The following is a 14165-nucleotide window of genomic DNA, read 5'->3' as shown; positions in this document are numbered from 1 at the left end:
ATCAGGTGGGCCCTCAAGTTTTTCCTGCACTAGGACCCCAAGAAATATTTAAGATGCCACTGCTAACTGGGTGCCAAGAACCTGAGTGTATCTCTGGACATGACTTTTTTCCAAACTTGTACTAATTTCTTAAGGAGAAATGGCTCTGTAGCATCACAAAAGCCCTCCAGATAGACATGTTTTCTTCCTTGACTGACTAATTTTCAGTATGGTAGCTGCAGGACTAACATGGTCCATCATCTGGGCACACACTTCAGAATTAACAGTGACAATCAGAAGAGGTACCCTGGAAGATCTGCCTGTCAATTCCTGTAAGCACTTTGCTAGTTTAATATTTGATATGAAATTTACAAAATTTGGGGGTGAGGATTATGTATAATTGATATATCCTACATGTACATAGTTACATTGATGGTCTATAACCAGAGCTAAAATTTTCCTTGACCCTTTTTGTACTAGAGCCAGTGGAAACAACTGAAAGTCTTCTATTAGAGGTGAGGGAATCAGGCTTGTAAGCCTGCCTAGTGCCAGCTCTAACTTTGCACAAAGCTGATCCTCCAACAGTACTGAAGAGATTGTGTAGTGTACCCTTTTGGCTGGCTTTTAATCCCCTGTAAGGGATCCTAAACCCAACAAGAATCCTTCCCATATCATGGCTGCCTCAGGTGCTCTAGGGTATCTTTTGAACTATTATCATCACAGAGTAAATAAACATTGTCTGGTGGGGGTTGGGGGACCCTTCTCACCCTCTCCTGGAACTGCACTGCTGGGTAATTATCTCCTGTATTTTCAGGAATTGTCCAGAGTTGAAATGTTGGCAGATGATTCTTAAGCATTCACACGTTGATAACGCAAGCCCTACCAGATGCATCTACCTACCAAAAGAGTTGTTTGTCACCATAAGTGTATTTGAGTAGGGGAAGGAGGAACTTATCAGAATCCCCACTCTTGTTCACAAAAGGATGAATTGTTAACATTGAATGGGGAATTATTTCATTTAGACACAGATCTATGTCCTCGAAACGTCTGCTGTCCAATATTTAATTTTTCTGTTAATATACCAGTGCCCACTTAGCTAACTGAGCATGCAGGACCACACAAAAGGCAGTCCTAATTCTACCCAGTAAGCTATGTGGGTACAGCATTGACTATCACTGAATCTCACTCTTTATGAGCATTTCATCATAGTTTAACTAAGCCCACTTCCCATGAAACCTATGATCTTGGATGATCATATCACCATACTTTTTCAAACCTAGCTTATTTATACCTACTATATTGGCCAAAATGTTAAGTCTAGAATCTCAACTGTGAATGGATTTCACTATATTTTCCTTTTTCACTTTAATATCAATATCCTGTTTTCCTTTGCCTTCGCTGACCTGCTCCAGCTCCCTGACAGCAGCTATCAATATATTTTGCCTTTCAGACTTCATCAGTTCGACGTATATGGATACCTAGAGAAGCTTCTGAGTAGTGATCATCAGCCTGTTCTTAGCCTGTTTGGGTCTAAAACTTGCTGTTCAGTAAGTTGGAGCTTTCTACCAGGCTGAGAAATAAACCTGAATATGGAGTTCTTTAGTACTATGAAACTACTGTATGGTTGGAGGGTAGGGACAAAAGAACTACAAATTTACTTGACAATTCATTATAATCAACAAATTTACCTTTTTAATGAATGCAACAGAGAACATATCCCATGACACAATCCCATGATCCATCAGTTCAACAAATGCAGTCAGTGTAAAGGACAACATCTCTCCAAAGCTGGAACACACATGATTCATAAGCATTACCGTCAGTAACAACACTGAGAAATAACCATGCAGAGAAGGGAGCAGCAAGTTTATTTTAGAAAGGGGAAACAAAGCCAGGCCAATATAAAGTAGAAGCAGCAGAAAAGGAGACCATGCAACAAATATACCCCAAAGAAGAACAAACACCAAGTGCCATCACCTGAAAGAAAAATGTTTTAGTAACGGTATGAATTTCTATTCACCATGGAAAGCATGAAAATATACAAAATCAATCCAATTATCAGCTAACAGAATGAAGCAAAGGGAATGAAGTTAAGCAAGAAAACGTTGAGAGGAGTAACAACCACCGATCTGATAAACTCTGCCAGTTCTATCTTGCTTGCCTGCTGTAATAGTCTGGCAACAAGGCTAATCTGTACCAAGTTAAACAGTTTTCTCCGAAGGGAATGTTATGCTACAATAAAGCACAGCAAAGTCTTGCAATAAGGTATATAAATGGCTTTTTTTTAAGCAGTACAGAATCAACTCATGCAGGTTACAGAACAGCTCATTCACATATCATTTATGGAACAGCAGTTACTGAAATCAAAGTCTGTATAGCCACTACTACAGCCTAAGCGACAAGCACTAGACTTCAACACTGCACTAGGAAGCTGCTTCAGAATGCAAACTAGGGGATCCACCACAAAATAAAATGACTAAAAATTAAGTCATAGTGTGGTGTTTCCGAAAGCTTTGTTTTAAATCATTCATACATTCTAGTCTTGTACATTTGATTTTCCTAATTGAGTGTTATCAGTCCCTTGCCTTCTCCTCCCTCTCCCGAATCTGGGGTTCATTGAACTTCTAATTTATCCTCTTTCCATTACTCTCCTTGATACTGCTACTTTCATGTATCATTCAGATGTCCATCCTAACTTGAGATGCTCATATATCATATCATAGGTGTCTTTTTCAGATTTAATAAAGCAACAGGCACCATCATCAATGATCACCATTTAAAAAAAAAAAAAAAGCAGCAGCTTACAGACTATAAGGAATGCAAAATCACTTAGGAAAACTATCCCCACAGTTTTTACGACTTTGTCCTTTATATATATCTCCTGAGATGTGGCAGATGTTTTGCCTTTTGGGGGGGGGGGGGGGGGTTAACACTAAAGTTTTCTACTGAAAATTATCAAGTAGGCAAGCCTACATCTGACTCATGTAAAAGTACCACGTTTTTGTTATTAAGCATACTAATAAGGGGGTAATTTTATAATTGACTTTTTACGTATGTAGGATGGAGAATCTGTGGAGTCAATACTCAGAAGGCTTTAACTAGATAAGCGAGGCTCCTGTACGGTCAAATTGCAATGAGTGGACCATCCCCAAACTGTCAGTGGAACTTACTGCCAAAGTGTTTATGTAAATGTTACTCCTATTTTTTAACCTGTTTAACTGAAAAATACACCAACGAATTGTATTTTTAGTCACAGATCGACTTGGACACATTTTGTGGAGTGCCTATTTAGTAAAAGAATGGATGCAGGCAGAGGGAAAAAGACAGTACCCCACAGTAGGGCCTTAAGAGTTCACCCTCTGCCCACCTAACCTGGCCTCAAGTGTCAGGAGCTTTACCCCTGCCCTGCACTGAACACCTGGTGCTGAGCTCCCCAGACACCCAGACCACCACAGAGCGGTTGGATGCTGAAATTGAGAAAAAGGACAGAAACTTGCTGATGATATCAACAAAGTCTTGACAGAAATCGCTGAGTTTACACCTGCGTCTTTAAATTATAATCATGCTATATACACAGAAGTATATTTTAATAGGTTGTCAGGAATGGATGCAAGCTAGATGCAATTTTCTTCATTAGTCTGTACTAGGGCTGCACATCGATTAAATTTAAGTGGCTGACCACTTAATTGACCTGGCTCAAATAACTATTTCCAAAGATATCCTTATTCAACATCCTACAGTATATTGTACTTTTCCCATTTAATATCACTTCAAGTTTTAGTTTTTAACTTAAAATGGCAGACTTTTCTTCTTGTTTCCTACAGAATTAGATTTAAACCTCAACTCCATCTATAAATCTATTCATATCACTGCTCCTACCGCCTTTAGTCTATTATTGCTCGCTATGTACCTCCTCACTGCCTCATCTGTGCGACTGTTACCCTAAAACAGTGGTTTTCAACCCTGTCCTCTAGGCACATCCATCCAGTCAGGTGTTCATGATAATAAATAGGCATGATATAAAATTTCCATGCATTGCCTTCCTTAGTATGCAAATTTATCTCATGCATATGCATTGTGGTATCCTAAAAATCTGACTGGTTAGGTGTGCCCCGACAAACTGGGCTGAGAAGCATTGCCCTAAATAACTGTGATACAACACAGTCTCCAATACAATGTCATTATCTCTGAAACAGAATCAATTATTACAGAAAAGCCACCTGGTCCCTGCAAAACCTTTATCAAAAGGTATCAACTAAAAAAATGATCAGTTGGTTTATCCATTAAAAGTCCTTGTCTATTTTTCTCTCTTTCTTGGCTTAGAAATCTCTCCAACTTTTCTCTTGTAAACTTTGCTGTTATTGTAATTTTAACAATAAAACAATTCAACAGGTATTTTGCTTACATATAGCAGAAGTATGTCACAAACACAACCTCTTTTGAGGCAGATATTGATAGACAACTTAGCAAGTATCTCCTGCAAGATGGTTTACATGTTGCCTTACCAGCTAATGAAGGAGTTTTCACAGCATACGTCTGCTCAGTGCAGGTGACCATCTATTAATATAGGCAAGCAAGTTAAATTACAGAGAGGTGGTGTGATTTCTATACTGTAAAGGATATTAGCCTGGTGCTACCGGAAACTGGGAAGGTGTGCCTACTACTCTATGTTTATCATATAACTAAGCGGAGTACAAAGTGCTGAGTTAAATGCATTGGAGGAAGAACAACAATGTAGACAAGGAGAAAAAATAATATCTGCTGTTCAGATAATATACTTTCCCAGCAGGTGTCACTATTTGGCTGTCTCTCAGAAGAAAGAATTAAAGCTAAAATAAACCAATTAAAAAAAGTTCATCATTTCTACATGGAAAGTACATTTCACAGAACAGAAAAAAGGGCCATATTCAAACGATTTGTCTTGGTAGCTTCAAGAGTTGTCAGACAAATCTAAGTTGTTTTTTTTTTTAAACAGAAGCTAGCAACCTGCTTAAAACGTTTCTCTGGTCACTTGGTTAGTCGGACAAAATTTGCTGGATAAAACTAGGAAGAGAGAAGTTAGCCAGGGATGTACTAACACCACTGAACAACACCAAATACCAACACTATCGAGAGAGATTCAAGATGGCTGCCGCGCAGGTTGATTGTTGAAACGCTCTCGTGTCTATGAGCAAAGAATTCTTGTTTTCTAAATAGAAAATGCCCCATTCTAAAAGAAAAGGAATTGTGAGATTGGTACCTCCACCCACCGCAACTTCTTCACCAGCTCAGACGTCCCTTGAGCGTTTCTTTCCCGGCGCTACCAGACTACAGCGAGGAGCGGATCCCATAGCGGGGAAAACCGGAGGAGCGGAATCCCCGCCGGGAGAGGAAGTCTCCTTATCACCACCGTCCACCTCGCTTATTCCTCCTAGCCCGGCGTCGAGAGCGACCCTGGCGGGAAACCCCATCGGCTCCGAAGATTCGTCGATAGGGGCGACAGTGGAGGACCCAGGCATGCAAACAGCGTTCCGGGGCTCTGTGGGTAGTTTGATTACCACGGAGCAGACCTCGGAGGTAACCCTACAGACCTTGAAGGTGATGTTGGACCAGATTCCCACCACGCTACAGAAAACGTCAGGTGATGTGGTCAATTTAAATACTAAATTTGAAGAATTACAAAGTACTGTAGATTCTGTTAAGAATGATTTATCGACGCAAGTTCAAGCCATAAAGAAAGAAGTTGAAACTTTAACCTCCTTTAAAAATGTGATAATAAAAGACTCTTTGGACACTAGAAATAAAATCGAACAACTTGAAAACTTTAACAGGCGCCTAAACCTCCGTTTACTTAATTTTCCAATAATAGCAGGGGAAACTCTAACTAACATTTTTCGGAAATACTTGATGGAAGTTCTGAATATTCCTTTAGAGGCTATACCTCCGCTAAACAAGATTTATTATATTCCTGTTAGAAATGAGGGTCAAGGTCCTGCTAAAGATAATCTTGATTTGCAAAATATTTCTGATATCTTAGAACAATCCTCGGAAATAATAGTGAACAGAGCTACAGTCATTGTATCATTCGTTTTTGAGCAAGATTACAACACTATCTTAAGACTTTATTTTAAAAACCTTAAGTCCCAATTTTATGGTGCTAAGGTTTGGGTATACCCTGACGTTACTAAGTCAACTCAGCAAAAAAGGAAGCAATTTCTTTCTTTAAAACAAAACACAATTGATATTGGAGCTTCCTTTTTTCTTGCATATCCGTGCAAATGCGTGGTCAAGCTGGCTCAAACAAAATATACATTCTTTTCACCGGAACAGCTATGCAAGCTTTTGAATTGTATGTGCCTGGATAAGAAATGGGTCTAGGCCTTTATCCACTGTTACAATAGCTTCTGTCTTGCCTTCCTCTCTCTAGGCAACACCACCTCACCAGTCCACTGTAGTGAATATTTAACATGTTGGTAGTGTAAATCACTACAAACAAAAACCAAACAAAGCAAACTCTGAAGAAAAAAAAACTCTCAAGAAGCAATAGCCATCTTGTGACTTTCCAGAAACCTTTGTAGATCTACTCATGTAAGCCGCTTTGAGCCTGCCATGAGTGGGAAAGCGCGGGGTACAAATGTAACAAAAATAAATACAGAAAATAAATTTTTGGGGGGTCAACACAAAATTAAATTGAGCCACCACATATCTATGGTAAGAGATAATAACTTGACCGTGATTCTCTAAGACTCAGCTGGTCTTTTCGCTAGCTCACTCGTGCTTGTGGGGAGTAATTTTATAACAAGTCATTTATTTAGGAAATGCGTGTATTTTGAGGCTATTTTATGAAGATGCATAGGACGCCTATAGGTCTTTATAAAATAGCCTCACAAAACCTGCAACAATTATAGATCAATGCACTCGAATTTGTACTACTTGGGAGTTTGTATAAATTTAAGTATGTATGTACATCACAACTCTACATGAACTCCACATAAACTCTGTCCCTCTTATAGGCCTACACTCAGATCATGCAAACATTCTTCACACTCAATTTATAACAGGGGTTCTCAGCCCAGTTCTCAGGACACCCCCAGGCAGTCAGGTTTTCAGAATATCCACAATGAATAAGCATGAGAAATTTGCATGCACACAAATGTATCTCATGCAGTATTTATCCTGAAAACTCATCTGGCTAGTATGTCCTCAGGATGGGGTTTGAGAGCCACTACTTTGTAGTCATGTAGTCCCTGGGCTAATTTTTATAGAAGCCCTTTCTGTTGGTAAAACTGTGCTTACCTGTGGGGAAAAAAAAAGTTTATAAAATCTATCCCCCCCATCAGAGTACTTTTATAAAATAGCAACTAAGGGACGGCTCATTTATGCACTGTTTTATAAAGGAAAGATGCACCTATGTGCCTTTATAAGACTGCTTATTCAATGGCTCCCACAGAAGTAATTGTGCATGTATGTGTGGTAGAAATTGAGACATGCGAGTATATTTTATAAATACAAGATTATATGCTAATCACATACTTGTTCCAACTATTTGCTGTCCCACTAACACCTATGTGAATATTAGGTGGGTATAAGGGCCCAGAAATAATCATAACTACCCCCTCACTCACTCCTCAAAACCAAGGTCCTAGCAAGCAGCAGTGTGTGTGATTAAGAGAATGTATAAAAACTCACAAAGAAACTTTTCAAAACTTATACGATTTCTCTTCTAAAACAGTACAAATACATACTTTAAAAGTCCACCCAAGTGAAGCCCGGAATGTTAAAGATCAAGCAATTAGTTGTTCTTCAATTAAAGACAGTTTTGTGATATAAGCAGTAAATGTTCCTGTTTGTTGGCTTCTGTCTGCTGAAATATTGTTTCCACAATACTTGACGATTTACTTCTCAATAAGGTTGATTCTATAATGCATGCTAATGAGGTTCTGGATGGAGTAGCTAATAGTGATTCCTTGGATTTAACTCATTTCCTTGAGACTACTCAAAAAAATATTTCCTCCCATACAACTCTTCTGGTGGCCTTAACAGGAGACAGTGGATTTGCTTAAAAGTATTTACATAAGAAAACTGAGCAGTTTTGTGGCCAGTCCATTCAGAATTTTCCAGATGTCTTTAGTTGACAACTGCAGCAGAAGGAATTTCGTAAAATGAAATTGAGAGTTCTTGAACTTGAAGCTACTTTTTTCTTGCTGTTCCCCCCACAAGTGCCTCATTACTCTTCCAGTACTACATCACGTTTACTTTGATTCTGTTCAACTATAGAATTTTCGAATAAATATAGAAGCTGCTCTGGATGAAGAAGTAGCAAAATAAAGGTCTGTATATTATGGCAGATTAAATGTGGATTATATATATTCTGTCTATTGATAAAAATTCTGCTATTTCTTCCTCCGTCCTCCTTTATATGGACTGTGTATACTCTAGTACACTTCTCCTCTGGAATACGTGATTTCAAAAAAGTCCACACACACCTCGTCCAGTACCCATCTCCTTATGATCTGTGCATGCTGATGATATACAAGTGTAAGCAACAGTTTTTCTAAAATTGCTACTTACGTATAGATGTGTAAACACTATCAAAACTCCTCTAAAACAATTTCCTCCATTTGCAAGCAAAACACTGGTTTGCCAGTGGAAAATTTTGCTGGAATACCAGACACTAAGATAAAGGAAACCAAGCACAGGAAAACTGTAAGTATGTCAGGAACCCTCTTAATCGCTGAATTTCCCTTACCCTTTTTTTTCCTTACATCAGACTTATCCTATATAATAATTCTCATCTCCAACATTCTGAGGCTACCTGGAACCGTGGATCATGTTGGAGTAGATAATAGTGATGTCACACAACCCACACCAGATTGGCCAGTAGAAGGGAGAGGGGCGGAGCCACGATACAGGGAGCAGCGAATCAGCACAACACGGGGAATGCACAGCAGCAGGAACAGAAGCCTCTCTCACACAGACACTCTCTCAAACATACACACTCAGAGGAAAACCTTGCTAGCGCCCGTTTCCTTTCAAACAGAAACGGGCCTTTTTTACTAGTTTTATATAAATCTCTACCATGTAACAGCTGAATTCAATTTCTTTTATGAGCCACCAGTTTGAGCTGGGAATATAAAAGGTACATCCACTGCAGTTGATTTTCTAAGACAATGATTGACTAGGTGCCTGTACCACCTATAAGTAACTGGAAAAAGGTCACAGAGGTAAATGCATGATGGCCTTCCCAGCTTTTCTGTCCCTTTCTCAAACTGCCATGGACCTCTCCTCTAGTGGTAAAACCCAGCTATATGGAAAAGTTGGTGACCAGTGGTCACTAGTGCTCCCCAAACAGCCTCATCAATCCTCTCAGTAAAGATCCTGGGGGCGGGAGGGAGGGGAATCTAAAACTAAATTCATCACAGCTTGGGCTCAGAGAACATAACTTTGGTAGGAATATTAAAATAACATCTCCAAGTGAATACTGCTCTACTAGAGCCTGTACCAATAAGAATTGCTACAGTTAACCGTTATTAAATTCCTGGATCAGAAGAAAAAAGTAAGATGTATATCCAGATATGGTGAGCTTAACTCTTATCTAGCACTTGCTTAAAAGATCAAATTTAACTTAACTCGAACGTAAGTCCTGGGGTTCAAGATCACAGGCCTCCACTGGGAAAACAGACAGGTTTGGGGAAAGAAGGGTAGGAATGGCTTTCATTGTCATTTTACATTCTTCTGTAGGTCGATCAACTTGCAAGATTGTCCGATAGGGCCTTTTACTATGCCATGGTAGCATTTTTGGCATGCGCTAAATGCTATAGATTCCCATATATTCCTATGGGTGTCTCTAGCATTTAACACACACTAATCATTAGTTTGTGCTAAAAACACTACTGTGGCTTAGTAAAAGACCCCCTGAGTTAGGTATTAACGCAACACACAAAGCCACAAGCAAGCAACGGACCCAGAGTAAACTTCCAAAAGTGGAAACCAAAATAGAGAGAAAACAAAATTTTGAGTGAGGTTTCTCTTCCCCCCTCTTAGGATAATTGGTTTGAGAAGCCGAATTTAGTCATGCAAAAACAAAGAGGAGGTGTGCAAGGCAATGAGCCAATCAAATCCTTACCAGGGCTTCATTATCTTCTGCAATTTCTGATATCGTCTGAAAAATTTAAAAACTTCCACGTGAGGATATGTACTTTATCACATTAACACCCAACTACACAAACTCAAACTGACCTTGGGCAAGCCTTAAGGTAAATCTATTTAAAATGAATGATTATATATCTGAAAGAACCAAAAAAATATATTTTGTTAATAAAATCCCGGCCCAATCTTGTAAAATTAACTTTTTTAAAAATCTGTTGTAGAAATAAGAGAACATGTTTAAAGTCACACTGAAACACAAAGTGATAATCTAGTCAATATATTCATGAGAAAATAAATGATAGAGATTTACAATGCACGAGTACAAGCTACAGAACAAAAAGGTATTATGGTTCATCCTCCCATACCACAAGAACGATGACAGCCTAGCCTAAAGGTAGCCAACAGGGGGAAAAAAATTTTGTCCTAACCATAAATGTAACAGAGCTGTATTCTTTCATTTGTTAAAATTCAGTATTACAACAGCATGGGCCGTTGGTAGCTTTCAATTCGTATTGATTTTAAAAAACTAATCTAATAAGAAATGTGCTTCCTAGTCCACTTGTGAAAAAAGCAAACTACCACCATATTTGTAAGCAAGCAGTGATAACACAATGGCATCTCAGCTCTTAAATATCTATCAACCTTTCAAGAGTTAGGTACTGAAAATGCCAAATTGAGAAACTAAATAGCAGACTTTAAAATGCAGATTGTCAGAGAAATAATGTCCATGTGATGTGACAGAGCTATTACAAAGGGGCAAGCTTTGCAGGTTCAAGAGTCGCACTAAGGAGTTTTTTCTGGGAGGAGATGACTCCAGAGCCACACAGAAACGTATGGTTCCCACATAGTCATTTTGATGGAGATGAGAGAGCAAAAGTAATTAGGAAATCATAACCACAACAAAAATAACTTACTACTACTACTATTTAGCATCAAAACCAGATCAAAACCAGATGACGATTTTTTTTTAAGATTTCAGTTTATTTAGAGCAAAGTTCAAGTTATATATTTTACTAATCAAGAACCTGACTGATAAACAGAAAATTAAGTTAATAAAAGAGTGAATTCCTAGGCATTTTAAACTGCTTAACTGTACAGCAAGAGGAAGACAAACTTCTTTTCAACTGGGTCCCACTCAAAGGCCTCAAAAGTTATAGTGACTTACCCAGGGTAACAAAAGAATTGGCAACTTACAGGAAGGGTAAGGGACAGGTTTAACAACATGTCTCAGGCCTTTCCGTAATCATGGTTCTAAGCTTTAAGCACTAGATCAGGGGTTCTTAAACAGTGGTACCCGCACTGTTAGCGACCTATGTAATTTAACAAAGGGGAGGAGTCCATATTTTGCTTTACTCCCTTGCAAGCAGAAGGTGGCTAACTGAAAACTATAAATAAATATAAAAAATTATAATCTGAGTTAACCATATTTTGCCATTTATTTGGGTTCAGTTGCTTGCTTAAAAATATTTGAAAAAGCCAAATTAGAGTTCAATAAGCAACATAATAATTTCTTTGTTTTTCAGCAGCTCTCAAAAGTTCTAGGAATGAGCACAGTGGAGTCACAGTAATAAGGCAATTTCAGCCAATGGCTTTTGAGTTTTAAAATACTACTAGGCTGCTTTTACAAAACCACGCTAGTGATTCCCATGCAGCAAATGAGAGAAAGCCCATAAGAATTTAATGGGCTTCCACTCGTTTGCCGCACCAAGAATCGGTAGCACAGCTTTGTAAAACAGACCCTATTGTTAGCAAATCCAATTCATTAGAAAAATCTGGATTGAGTGCTAATTGTTTTGGGTGATTTGGGGATTTGTTTTATTTAACTAGAGAAATGGTTATCATTATATCCTCTTGAAGTATGCAGGTCAAGAAAAAAGATTACTTCCTCTCAGTTCAGATTCGACATCTTTTACCATGTTGTATTAAAATCTAATTGACTTTATTACAGAGCACCTAGTTTCTTGACCTACATGCTGTGAGGACGCTAAATGGTGCACATAGGGAAGCATGCAGAAAGGAGTCACAGTAGACCTGTACTGTATTTTAGAAGCACTTGAGGTAAAAAAAATATGCCAGGCTCAATTTGCAAAAGGGGTTTCTCTCATTCTCTACATATGTGCAGGGGATGAGTAGATATCAGGAAGGGGATTCCTAGGATGGTTGTTTTAGAACTGGGATCACGGTATTGTCTTCTTTTAAAGATGGCCAGGTAATTTTATTCTTGACACAGAAACCGAGGATATATTTTCAAAGAACCTGGCACCTTCCAAATCTACTCAAGAGCCAGACAGGAGCTGACAATCTCCACTATAGTGCTCACACATTCAAACAGCTGAAACTTTCTTTCACCTGCTTTAAGCCCCTAAAGAATGGTAGGTGAAAAAAAATACAATGCATCACTTTCAAAGTTCTACTTTTCCATTTTTCCTTTCTGAAAATCCAAAAAAGCATGCAATCACTTACTCTGTGCCACTTTCAACCATCTGCGTGAGGAAGGAAATGCCATCTAGGTTGATGAATTCCTGAGCAAACGTAACATCACATGAGTGTTTCGCCAGGTCCTTCAGCGCTTCTAGCTTGGCATCCATACTGGAAGACTGGATCCTCTCATGAAGTTGCTGTGCATTTTGAGCCTCATCAAAAACAAAACAAAATCACAAAACAAAAAGGAGAGGTGTAGGGAGTCAGAGTTAGTAGAAGCAAAATAAAATCCATTTTAAGAATGACAAAAATAGTCTGACAAATTTCAATAGTGGCTGTTGTAAGAGGGAACCTGGAATTGAGGAAGAAATCCCCAGAGCTCCACCAGTTTTCCCTCTTATTTCAAGGCAGAAAAACAAAAGGGAGACATTCAATGTAATGAAGGACTTTCCCACTAGAGGGCACTGGGATGTACGTAAACTGAGAGAGGATGTAGATTACGGGAGGAAGAGGGGAAATATTGCAATGACCGGTTCAAAAGGGAGAGGATCCCAAGGGAGGAGCTAGACAGCATAAAATCTCCCAGCGAGTTAAGACTTAGAAGATCCCATGGAGGATTATCCCCTAACAGAGTAGAGGAGGGCAACCTTCGAAAGCTAATCAAGAAATGTATTAAGTTATGTCCAATAAAAAAGGTATCATCTTATTTTCTTTTCCATGTTTTATTTTGTTTGATTTCTATTGATAACCCCTAACAGAGGAAACCAGAACTTTTGATAAAGAGATGCCCAAGCCTGGAGATCCTGGGGAACAGATGGAGGTTCAGTACCTTTAACAAGTGGAGAAAGGTGGCAGTCAGCAGACTCTTTAAGCAAGAAGTAAATGATTAACCTATGAAGAAATAGGACACCTTTTCTTTTTCCTTCCTTATGTGAAATCCCTGTTACTGGCAGAAATGGGGTGAGTCACATTGCAGTCTAAGCCTCCTGTGGTGTGGAAAAGAGTTGGGTCTGCCAGTCATTGAGTCCTAGGCTTGGTGAGAAAGAGGGCTCAACTCAAAAGGGGGAGGGGAGGTATTTTGTTAAAGTGTTTTGTTTTGGTTCCTTAAAATGTGCAACTGTGATGAAGAAAGATAAACCATAGTAAGAGTTTTCTTTGCTGAGCGGCTGAAAGACTTCGCTAATACTGTTTGGAACCAGCTGTCATAAACTGGGACTAAGCTGGGGAGGAGACGGCAAGGAAGGGATATAAGTCATTGACTCATATGGAGCTAATCTGCATACAGCTTTACTTTCCTTTTTCATTAATGTTGAGCCAGTTGTTCTTCCTTCTAGAAGAATAAAAAGGAAAGAACCTATTAAATAAGTAACTGTCCTGTTATACCTGTTGAGAAAAGGAGTTCAAGGATTGACTGAGATCTGCTCACCATAAAAGAAAAGGGGACTGCTAAGCTACACTCTGTGAAGCTAAGGGCTTTTAATGGTGAACAAGTTCTCTACAGACTCCTTTTTCTGGAAGGAAGTTCTAACTGTATAGCAACACCAATTGGAAGGCAAAGGAGTACAATAATCCCCCTCTGCTGAAGGAGGAGGAGAAGCTTTTGGGGTGGAGGCTTTCTTTGGAGCTGTTGGCATTTT

General features: G+C 39.0%; 1 protein-coding gene across 2 annotated transcripts in view; it reads right to left on the bottom strand.

Moving 5' to 3' along the window:
- ELMO1 (engulfment and cell motility 1) overlaps positions 1-14165 on the bottom strand; it is a 683834-nt gene that overhangs the window by 439717 nt on the left and 229952 nt on the right. For both annotated transcript variants that reach the window (XM_030204026.1, XM_030204017.1), the window contains exons 7-9: positions 12571-12740; positions 10085-10120; positions 1668-1767 (exon numbers count right to left, since the gene is read on the bottom strand). In XM_030204026.1, the coding sequence (XP_030059886.1) occupies positions 1668-1767; positions 10085-10120; positions 12571-12740 (306 nt within the window). The remainder of the gene's footprint in view (positions 1-1667; positions 1768-10084; positions 10121-12570; positions 12741-14165) is intronic.

The sequence above is a fragment of the Microcaecilia unicolor genome, chromosome 1, assembly GCF_901765095.1.
Source record: "Microcaecilia unicolor chromosome 1, aMicUni1.1, whole genome shotgun sequence".
Classification (NCBI taxonomy): domain Eukaryota; kingdom Metazoa; phylum Chordata; class Amphibia; order Gymnophiona; family Siphonopidae; genus Microcaecilia; species Microcaecilia unicolor.
The sequence above is the reverse complement of the archived record's forward strand: the minus strand, read 5'-3'. Positions and strand labels throughout refer to the sequence as shown.